The following is an 11,802-nucleotide window of genomic DNA, read 5'->3' as shown; positions in this document are numbered from 1 at the left end:
TGCAAATGCAAAAAACTAAGTCCCGACGATCCATTATTGCATTAGGATAGGTAGTAGTTAGCTTTGAACCTTCCTTAGTGTAATGCCATCGGATTTACTCGTTGCTCGGTGAACATGATGTCTTGAACCGGTCAACTTTTGTGTAAATCTAGTCAACAACATACACACAATAATAGATCTAATATCTTTCGTTCTCACGTTGTGTCCATTTCGGCCTTGGACCATTTCTTGGATTCACAAGTGTTATTGATAATTTTGAAGCGGCCCCACTTCTTCACTTGTATAGGTGATCTCCTATAAAGAGTATCCTGCCATACTCCACATAATAAGGCTATAGGAATCATTAAAAGCTTTTGATGGCTTACCCTTTACCACAAGCTGCAGGCTTTGCACTTGAGCAGCTATGAGAATGGATTTTGAAAGTTTCAAGTGCTCAACTTGAATTTCCATAATTTAGTTGTCTCATTGAACCATGTTCTTGGGATCTCCAGTCATCATGGTTGAGTTACCACTATGAAAGTTCTTAACGTGTGGATTTTAATCCCATTCCCCTTACTGCGTTATACAATTGATCATGATTAATACCTTTAGTAAACGGATCTGCAATATTGTGTTTTGACTTTACATAGTCAATGCACATTATTCCTGTAGTGATCAATTGTCTAACGGTATTATGTCTTCGACGAATGTGTCGAGATTTACCGTTATACAAACTATTCTTTGCTCTCCCAATGGCAGCCATGCTATCGCAATGTATCATAACAGGAGGCAAAGGTTTTTCCCAACAGGGAATATCTTCTAAGAAGTTTCTTAACCATTCGGCTTCTTCGCCGGCTTTGTCTAAAGCAATAAATTCCGATTCCATTGTATATCGGGCTATACATGTTTGCTTAGAAGATTTTCATGATATTGCTCCTCCACCAATGGTAAATACAAACCCACTTGTGGATTTAGAGTCTTTAGTGTCGGATATCCAATTGGCATCACAATACCCTTCCAAAACAGCGGGATATCTCGAATAGTGTATACTATGAGATATTGTGTGTTTTAAGTATCTCAACACTCTTATTAACGCGGTCCAATGATCCTTTCCAGGATTACTTGTAAACCGACTCAATTTGCTAATAGAATATGCTATGTCCGGCCTTGTACAATTTGATAAGTACATTAGGCTTCCAATAATTCTAGCATAGTCCGATTGTGATACGGGTTCTCCTCGATTTTTGGCTAAGTGTATACTTAAGTCAACAGGTGTTTTAGCCGGAGGCAGATCAAAAGCTTTGAATTTCTTAAGTACATTCTCAACATAGTGAGATTGTGATAAGACTATTCCCTCGGGTGTTCTAAGGATTTTAATTCCTAGAATCACGTCAGCTAATCCCATATCTTTCATGTCAAAGTTTATCTTTAACACCTCCTTGGTTTCTATGATTATTTTATTATTGCTGCCCATAATTAGCATATCATCAACGTAGAGACAAACAATGACAAAATTGTCGGATGTTCCTTTAATGTATACACATTTATCACATTCATTGATTTTGAATCCGTTTGTCATCATTGCTTGGTCAAATTTCTCATGCCACTGTTTGGGAGCTTGTTTGAGTCCATACAAAGACTTTACAAGTTTACAAACTTTCTTTTCTTGACCGGGAATCACAAACCCTTCGGGTTGTTCCATATATATCTCATCTTTTAAATCTCCATTTAGAAATGCTGTTTTTACATCCATTTGGTGTATCTCAAGATTATATAATGCGGCTATAGCAAGTAGCATTCTAATGGATGTAATTCTAGTGACTGGAGAGTATGTATCAAAGTAATCATACCCTTCCTTTTGTTTGTAGCCTTTAACTACCAAACGTGCTTTATACTTATCAATAGATCCATCGGCTTTATATTTCTTCTTAAGAATCCACTTGCAACCCAAAGGTTTATTTCCCGGAGGAAGATTAACAATATGCCAAGTGTGATTGGATAAGATTGACTCGATTTCACTATTGATAGCTTCACGCCATAGATCGGCATCAGGACCAGACAATGCTTCCTTGATTGTCTTTGGTTCGTCTTCTAAAGTATAAACTACGAAATCTGGACCAAAAGTTTTCGCAGTTTTTGTTCGCTTTCCGCGTCTTGGTTGCGGTGTTAGTTCACGTGTTGGTCCGTTATCTTTAAGCGAAATTTCATCATAAGTTCTCTTTTTCGAACTTGTATCATTCTTCTCTTTCTTAGGGAATATAGTTTCAAAAAATATGGCATTTCTTGATTCTATAATCATTCCTTCATTCATATCGGGAACTTCCGATTTGTGTACCAAGAATCGGTACGCACTACTATTGTTTGCATATCCAATGAAGATGCAATCAACAGTTTTTGGTCCTATTTTTATTTGTTTGGGTTTAGGTACTTCGACTTTTGCTAAGCACCCCCACACTTTTGTATATTTATAGGACGGCTTCCTTCCTTTCCATAATTCATATGGAGTTTTTTCTTGTTTCTTTTTTGGGGTAATTTATTCAAAATTTTATTAGCCGAAAGAATAGCTTTCCCCCACATGTTATGTGATAGGCCTGAGCTTATCAACATAGCATTCATCATTTCTTTCAATGTTCTATTCTTTCGTTCTGCAACACCATTTGATTGTGGAGAATAAGGTGCAGTCGTTTGATGAATAATGCCATTTTCACGACAAAATTCCTCAAAAGGTGCAACGTACTCGCCACCTCGATCACTTCGAATCATTTTGATCTTGGTGTTAAGTTGATTCTCAACTTCATTTTTGTATGTTTTTGAAAGCTTCGAATCATTTTGATCTTGGTGTATACTATGAGATATTGTGTGTTTTAAGTATCTCAACACTCTTATTAACGCGGTCCAATGATCCTTTCCAGGATTACTTGTAAACCGACTCAATTTGCTAATAGAATATGCTATGTCCGGCCTTGTACAATTTGATAAGTACATTAGGCTTCCAATAATTCTAGCATAGTCCGATTGTGATACGGGTTCTCCTCGATTTTTGGTTAAGTGTATACTTAAGTCAACAGGTGTTTTAGCCGGAGGCAGATCAAAAGCTTTGAATTTCTTAAGTACATTCTCAACATAGTGAGATTGTGATAAGACTATTCCCTCGGGTGTTCTAAGGATTTTAATTCCTAGAATCACGTCAGCTAATCCCATATTATTGACGGGTGTAGAAATGTGGACAGAATAACGACCTGAATGTATGAACCGAGGCAAGAATGTCGTGCAAGATCAGTTGAAATTCTTGCACTTGCTCCACAACAGTTTTGCTATCAACCATTTTGAAGTCTAGAAAACGACCAACTATAAATTTCTTTAAGCCGACATCTTCTGCCTTGTACTTCGTCTCCAAGGAGTCCCATAGTTCCTTGGACGTCTTGGCGCTAGAGTAGACATTATAAAGAGTGTTGTCTAGCCCATTCAGTATATAGTTACGACATAGAAAGTCACTATGATGCCATGCATCATATGCGATCCGCAATTGTGAATCAGTATCGTCTTCCCCCACAGTTGGAGGAGATTCATTCACAAAACGAGCCATATTCAAAGTAGTAAGATAAAAAAGCATCTTAGACTGCCAACGTTTAAACTCAGAACCTGCGAATTTTTCCGGCTTTTCGGCAGCAGCAGGTGCTGGAGCATGTGGTACGTTGGTCGGAACTGGTGGAGCATTGTTGTTGGGTGGAACATTGTTGTTGGGTGGTGTCGTCATCTTCTACACAGAATTTTGTCTTACGATTGTTATTGACGGGTGTAGAAATGTGGACAGAATAACGACGTGAATGTATGAACCGAGGCAAGAGTTGGACTCTTTCTCCGTAAGACAAAATTGCCCCGCACAGTACACACGGTTCAACGGCAAATGTCCCCAAGATACAACGGTTTTAATGAGAACGAGACCTTGTACTAGGAACTCGAACTTCCAACGAACTACTGAATACTCGGGACTTGAGTATGAACTAGAAGGGAGAGAATGAGTAAATTAATTATCTGAATTAATTTTGGTGTGTCTAATCTCATTCTGCAGGGATGTATTTATAGGAGAAGGAAGGGTGTGATGAAGAGGTGTCTGCCAGGAGGTGGCTGTTCGAACCAACCAATAGTCCGAACCATCGTACTGGTTCGGTCAAAGGGGTGCGAGCCAACCACCCCCACATCACCAGTCTGATCCAAACGCTGCCACGTCAGCAACCTCATCCACCCAAATTCCTTATCCGCCGCGCGGTGCCACGTCAGAGGAGTCCGCAGAGTAGACCAGAGGAGTCGAGACCAGAGGAGTCGAGACACCAGAGGAATCGAGAAGCCAGAGGAGTCGAGACACCAGAGGAGTCGAGGCGCCAGCGGAGTCGAGACGCCAGAGGAATCGTTTCGCCAGAGGAGACTCGATTCCTCTGCGCCAGAGGAGACCCGATTCCTCTGCGCCAGAGGAGACACGATTCCTCTGCGACAGAGGAGACACGATTCCTCTGCGCCAGATTCCTTATTTTTCCAATGTGAGATGATACTTCACATTTCCATTTTCAATGGTTATCTTTTGGCACTTAATTACTCATTCAAATTAAGCCATATATTCCAACATTAAGTTATTTTGAGAACGTGAAATAAACAATTGCAAATTATATTCAATTTTTAAAAAGTTCCATCGATGTTAACTCTTTCCGTTTGTAGTAAATCTGCATTTTTTTGCGTATTACTATAATTTAAATTTGATCGGGAACTTTTAAAATACTAGATTATCCTCCCATATTGTTAATTTTATTATTGAATGTCTGAAATTATATAAATCGTTGGAAAGCTCCAACTCCGCTTCGTAAGCAGGGACGGGGGCTGGGGGGGCTAGAGCCCCTCCCAAATTTTTAGTTTTTTTTTTTAAATATATATTGATATATGTTTATACTTATTATAAAATAATTTTATTTTATAAAAGAGTATTTGATTATTATATTCTCTCATATATACTTAATTTAAGGATAATTTTGTTATTTAAAACTATATAATCTATGAAATATTGTTTGTTATTATTACTATTATACTTGTCTTTTAATAAAAAATGCCTAATATGTATGAAATGCTAAAAAAAATTATAATGTATTGAAACTAATTTGTAATATATAGAAAATATATAATACATGAACATGTTGTTTGTTATTATTATTATTATGCTTGCCTTTTAATAAAAAATGTCTTAAATATACGGAATGTCCAAAAAAAGTTGTGATATATTGAAACTATATAATCTATGAAAATATTATTCGTTATTATTAGTATTATGCTCGTATTTTAATAAAAAAATACCTTAAATATACAGAATGCCCAAAACCAAATTCTCGGGGGCGAACCCCCGTACAAGTTCAGCCCCCCGAACTTAATTCCTGGTTCCGTCCCTGTTCGTAAGGTCTCAACTCAATTACTTAGTTTTTGACTATTACTAACAAAGTGATAATACAAGAGAAGGTTTTAAAAGTTTTCAATCAATTTTAATTTTCAACATTAGATTGCGTCTAAATCGCAACTCCAACAACTGCAAAAATAATAAAAAATGAGTTTATTTTTTTGACTTTGAGGGAGGAGTGCTGTGGAGTTTGAACCCCTAAACCTCACTGTTCTTAAACAGTAGTTCGCACTGCTTAATGTCCATTTGGGAACGACAAAATGAGTTTATTAGAGTAGCCGCACCACAACTTACACAAGTCGCATAACGCTGTCGCGGGGATGAGTGAAGCGGGACTCGGGTGGAGACTGCACGTTGGGCGTGGTGGTGGGGCGTCTCAAGTGAGTGGTTGCACCACTGAAGGACTTACCACTGCAGAGGTTTTCCTTACCACTGCAGAGTTTGGTGGCTCGGATTGGGGGACCCATGAGTTGGAGATGGAACTCGAGAACATAAAATGCTCTCACATTGTAACATGATTGAAATATTTTAAAAGATGGATGCAATTTGCGACATTCTGGTAAGGATTTAATTAGCAAGTTCTCTAAATTTAACTAAAACTAATGTACAATTTTCCATTTTTTTGTAATTAGTACTCTCTCCGTCCATGAAAGAACTTCCTAGGAGGGAGTGGCACGGGTTTTAAGAAAAAATATTGTTGAGTGTATTGAGAGTGGATAAAAGGTAGTAGTTGAGTATATTGGGAGTGGTGACAAAATGTTACTATAATTAATATTGAGAATTGTGAAAAGTGAAAAGTAAGAGGATTATAAGTGGTGGGGACGTCCCAAAAAAGGAAAGATAGGAAGTTCTTTCGTGGACGGAGGGAGTAGTATTTTCCATTTTAATAGTAATATAGTAATATATAAAAAAAGGAAAAACTAATAGAATTAACCATCTTCCCTCTTAAATTTTCGAAAATTTCCCGCCAATAAATGAAATCCAAACCCTAGTTCAATTTCGCTCCCGATTTTCTTCTCAAATCAGACACAAATACAGCAATCAAACGTAGTTAACTCAGTAATCAGCTGAAGACAATGTCGACACCTAACCACCAAGACGATCTCGATCTCCTCCTGTCGCTCGAGGATCGCGTGCTCGAAACGCCGCCAGCTTCTCCGTCAGGTACCTCACAATCAATGCCACACATTGCTGATAGCTCAAATTGTTTGTAATTGTAACAGAAACTCTCTCTCTCTCGATTTCATGTTTTGCGTTGTGTGTATGATCTGGCACTGGTATGTAACCTGAGGAAATCATGTCGGCGTAGGCCTCGATTCGGACTGTTTTGTGTATAGGCCTCCTTACATGAAATGAATTTTTGGAATTAGCAGTTCAATCTGGAAATTTATTTTTCATCTTTCGATTGGATCAGACTGGTTCTGATTTTTTTTTTCTCTGTACATATGAAAATGGGATGTTTTGAAAATTTGTGGTAAATAATGTGTTTGTATGAATTTGCGTGTAGGGTATTTATCAGATGACGGGAGACCACAGCAAACCGGGCCTGTGGATTTGTCTGCTTTCCGAGACGTAGTGGAAGATTGTCTTGATTATGATGCTAAAGATGCCAGGAGAGCTCATAACTCTGAGAAGAGCAAGAGCAAAAGCTCAAAAGAGATTGAAGTTGAGAAGTTTTCAGGACTAAGAATCCAGTAGGTTTCCATTTTAATTGATATTGATAATGGTTGATGATGCCACAATTTTTCCAAGAATGAATTCACCATGTCCAATTTAAGATTTGTTACCAATATTGAGTGTGCTGCTGTAGTATGTAGTGCACGGAGATGGAGCTCTGTGGTTGAATATGGAATTAAAATGCTTTCTGCAAATGTTCAGGGTTTGTTGAAAGTTTTAGATAAGGTATAAGTTTGATTTTCACTTGAGTTCTCTATCTTGACTACAGCGACATGCTACGATGATCACAAGTTGGGAGACTGGTACAATAGGGATTTGGTTTTGCATATATTTTCCTGCTGAATTTGTGTATTTACAAGCCTATGTTATGATATAAAGATTGCTCGTGTTGAAATCTTTATACTCAAGAAGTGTTACTCTCTACGTATATTTATTTATTTGATGAAAATTCATATTTCCTTGTTCAGGAATCCAGTGGTCTCCCGTGTTGAGTTGAGCAACCATTTATCAGATATTAAATATGTTCAATTACACACAATAAAGTAAGCTACCTGAAAAGAAATCAAATTTTGTGTTATCGATGCTACTAAAATACAGCCATTGACAGCAAAACATTTCTTTATTCTAGGAATTTGATAAGAGGAGATACTCTCTCCGGGTGTTGGGCCACTATTGGAGTTCTAGTAGAAAAGGGTGCGCCGAGGATGAGTTCTATCGGAAAAACTTTTGCAATTTGGAAAGTGGGATGCTTAGGTGATGAGACTGTTTCTCTCTTCTTGTTTGGGGATGCCTATCAGAAGAGCTGTGACGCAAAAATAGGAACCATCTTTGCTCTATTCAATTGCAGTGTCCGCAAAGATAAACCAGTATGAGATTCGACACTCTGTGATATGGTGGTTGTTTCCTTTCAAGATTTTTTACTTTTCTTTTGACAACTATTTCAGGGAACATTTTCATTGAGTATCTTTTCTGCTAAGCACATTCTAAAGCTGGGCACTTCAGCAGATATGGGGGTTTGTCAGGGAAAAGGAAAGGAAGGAGCCCCTTGCACAGCAGTCATCGACAAGTAAGCCAAATTAACGCTCTTCTTTGCATCTTTGCTATAATGTGATCGTGTCAATAACTGTCAAAGGACACCGGTACCTTTGCTGAGTTGATTCTCTAAAATTGTCATTGTTAAACATCGATGAAGTTTTCCTCAAGTTTCTCATTGTTACTCTACTTTATAGAAACTGTCCATCTCAATTCCCAAGTAATTTACTGATTTCTTGTTTTACCTTCTGATCATACTTTGACTATCCAAGAAAAAAGAGCCAGTTTGCTAAATTCCATCAGTTTTTACTTTTTAGTTGATTGCAAAAGCAATTTGTTCATTTAGTTACCATTTTTGTACTAACTTATGTTGCATAAGGACAGCTTGGCATCCCTTGCTATTGCGTGATCTCCTTCTTAACGCCTTTCTGAATTATACATAGAATAACTCATCCAAATTACTAATACATGTTTCTCCCATCCGCAGACGACGTAGAAAATTCTGCAACTTCCACTCACAGGTACTGCAGAAACATGGCTATCGGCTATCAACCCGTCTTAATCACTTTCAAATGAAAACACTTGGTAATGCTAACTCATCGTTTATTTTGTAAGAATTCTTCGAAGAAATACACATCTACAAGGACAGAGCTCAAAGGAGGGTAGGTGATCATAGTATCATACGCCGTCATTGTTCCAGTTCTTGTTACATAACTGTTGTGTTCCATCTACCAGGAATTTAAGGACAGGCTTCAGAGACCATCTCAAGTCTGAAGGGATTTATGTGGTAAAACCTACAGAAGACAAAACAAACTCAACATCAAAGTATACTAAGTTATTGTCTGTGGAAGGACTTAAAAGGGCATTGAGGTCTGTTTGAACTAATTCAGTTTTTTTTTAATGCTTTGTCTTTGTTAGATCTCAAGAATGTCTGTTTATAGAATGTGCTTCAAATAAATGCTCTATATTTCTTACTGCAACATTTGAGGTCTCTCTCACTCGGAAATTCCCATATGGTTTTAGCTAAATAAGTGAGAAATTTCACTTTGGAGTTACCGACTTTAATCCTCAACTTATATTATTGCAGCAAGGCGGACAAAGTGACAACTAATATACACTCTCAAGGAATAAGGTTTCTGAATCACATGGCAGGTATAGTATGATTGCATTTTTAATACTACTATTTTGGTTTCTTGTTAGTTAATCGATTATATATACATGAAATGGAAGAGGTTCAAATGAAAATGGAGAATTAAAATTATAACAAATAATTATTTTTAACCCTTCGATCATGAAAATCTACAGTAAATACATCATCTTGATGAATAAATTCACCATTTGGGTTCGAATCATGGAGGGAACGATTTATTTATTTTTCGAGTGCAATTAATTGGGAGTGATTTGTTTTTGTTTTTTTTTTTCTGAGTGTAATTAATTGCACCGCTAATACAAAATTTTTACACGTCAGTGCATATTTTAGGTTTTCATTTTCAATTGTTGTTTTCACTATAACCAACCCCTACATGAAATATACTCCATTATTTTTTTGGTTAACAAATACATGAACTTTTAATTTTTTGGAAAGCGGCGTGAATTAAAATTCTGACTACACTAATCCTATGTGAAAGCCAAAGTTAATTGTGGCAATTAGAAGTTAGAGCTACATTTGAACAGTGAAAGCCAAAGTTAATCCTATGTGAATCTGCATGATTAGTTCTAGTGAAGAGAAACAGTTATAGCGAACAAATGGCGAATAGATCTGTTTCGGCGAAGGGACTTTTGAGATGCCACATAATTAATTTTGGCTGTCCATATATGATAAAAGTGTGACCAGAATTATAGTTTGGGCTGAATTCTAAAAATTAAAAGTTCATGTATTATTTAATAAAGAAAATAGTATTAATAAAAAATTAGAATTTGAGTATATTTGAGTATTTATAGTCAATTAATCCTTTAACTAAAAAATATTACTCCTATATTGAATTTTATAATTCTTTCAAAAACCACTAATGCGGTTTAATCTAGAATACTCATACGATTATGAGGGTGTTGCTAAGCTTATTTTAAAGAGCTTATAAGCTCTTGAAGCTTATAAGATGTTTAAAGAGCTTATAAAATGTAATTTTTAAGAGCTTATAAGTTGTCAAAGTGTTTGAATAATGAGCTTATAAGCTAGAGAGAGAATAGTTTTTTAGAAAGAGAAAATCGAAGAAAAATGAACTTGAATGATATATGATGAAAATAATAAACTATAGTTGAAAAATATTTATAAAAGGATTGTTGCATATGAGATTATAAAAAAATAAGTTGGGGTAGAGGAACTTATTTTTTGGGGGCTTATAAGCAATTTAAGAGCTTATTTTGTCAAACACTTTGAAGGAGCTTATAAACTTTTAAACAACTTATAAGCTTAGCCATCAGTTCGATTAAAATGGCAATATACTCTATTGAATGTGATTTTTTCTAATTTTTTTCATTTTAAATGGAGTATCAGTTTTTTCGATTTGGTTCCATTTAAATGAAACATTTTGGTCTACAGGGAAAATGGATCTTAAATTGACAAATAAAGCCGCTAGCCTTCCACCTCAGCAAACGAGTAGAGCAGACAACAGGTAGAGAAAAAAAATTGTATCCTATTTTTTATTTTAAAAATTTGTTTTTCTATTTCCTGCTGAAAATTCCTTGTATCTAATTGGTCAGATCCAGACAAGGCCAAGAACCAGATGCTAAGAAATTGAAAACAGATCATAAAAATGCCCAAGAAAAGAACACCAAGGAGGTTGGTGTTAAGATGATTGAGTTAGATTTTCCTAGTTCTGATGAAGAACTTTGACATCCAATTATCTACTTGTCTCTAAATTAATGCAAATTTTGTAAATTTATTGCATTAAACAAACTTGTATCAAGCTATTTGATTTATCAAAATTTCCCATAGACGATATTGTATTCAAATTCAAGTCTATATTTAGATCAGGTAGTAACATCGTCTAAGAATTTACGATCTCTCAGACGATGTGATACAAGACTTGTGTATTTATTTCCAGATGCAATTCTTTAATGAGTTCATGAATTCGTATGAAATATATTGTGTTTTCTTTTAATTAGGGTGGTACATAAGCCGATCCGAACCAAATATAAGAAGGTTCGAGCTTGATTTGAACTTTTGTTTATTGATCAAGTGTCGAGCTTGAGCTTGGCTCATGTGATTCTTGATAATGTCGAATTCGAGTTTGAGCTCGAGTTTAACTTGTCAAATATTCGTATAAAATGACATGCGAGCCCAAACTCGTTAAAAACTCATGAAAGTCTTGAAAAAATGTTTAAAATGTACTTTTGATCTTAATTAATATGTTACTCGAACTCGAGCTTGATTCGTTTAAGGCTCATGTACTAGTTTGATTGAAGGTTCGTGAATAAACAAATTCAAATATGTTCACGAGCTCAATAAATCGAGCAATCAGGCTTGAGCTTGGCTTGATAAGATTTATCCATAAAAATAAACGCATAATAAAAAATCTACGATATAAGATAATTATATCTTTTTCTACTAAAGGATCGACCTTTCCTTCACCAAACATCAACCAGAAAAGGAAAAAAATAAATTATTGTCAATAATTAAATATTTTGGTTAGGTAGATTATCATGTAAGCAACTTTGCAGATCATTGTCTCCACTTC

At 36.0% G+C, this 11,802-nt stretch overlaps 1 protein-coding gene across 1 annotated transcript; it reads left to right on the top strand.

The window, feature by feature from the left end:
• The first annotated feature begins 6,397 nt into the window (after positions 1-6,397).
• Positions 6,398-11,206, top strand: LOC130989310 (uncharacterized). Its single transcript, XM_057913269.1, has 11 exons — positions 6,398-6,580; positions 6,924-7,110; positions 7,561-7,635; positions 7,722-7,959; positions 8,038-8,159; positions 8,613-8,646; positions 8,741-8,787; positions 8,861-8,995; positions 9,213-9,277; positions 10,665-10,737; positions 10,826-11,206. The coding sequence occupies exons 1-11, from the start codon at positions 6,493-6,495 to the stop codon at positions 10,956-10,958; spliced, it is 1,197 nt and encodes a 398-aa protein (XP_057769252.1). The 5' UTR covers positions 6,398-6,492; the 3' UTR covers positions 10,959-11,206.
• Positions 11,207-11,802: the final 596 nt, after the last annotated feature.

This window comes from Salvia miltiorrhiza, chromosome 6 (assembly GCF_028751815.1).
Source record: "Salvia miltiorrhiza cultivar Shanhuang (shh) chromosome 6, IMPLAD_Smil_shh, whole genome shotgun sequence".
Taxonomy (NCBI): domain Eukaryota; kingdom Viridiplantae; phylum Streptophyta; class Magnoliopsida; order Lamiales; family Lamiaceae; genus Salvia; species Salvia miltiorrhiza.
Note: the sequence above shows the minus strand (reverse complement) of the source record. Positions and strands in the feature narration are given on the sequence as shown.

Coding starts and splice junctions, on each gene's coding strand:
- LOC130989310 (XM_057913269.1), top strand. CDS start 6,493: ATGTCGACACCTAACCACCAAGACGATCTCGATCTCCTCCTGTCGCTC. Junction 7,111..7,560: donor TTTTCAGGACTAAGAATCCA/GTAGGTTTCCAT, acceptor TTCCTTGTTCAG/GAATCCAGTGGTCTCCCGTG. Junction 8,647..8,740: donor TCTGCAACTTCCACTCACAG/GTACTGCAGAAA, acceptor TTATTTTGTAAG/AATTCTTCGAAGAAATACAC.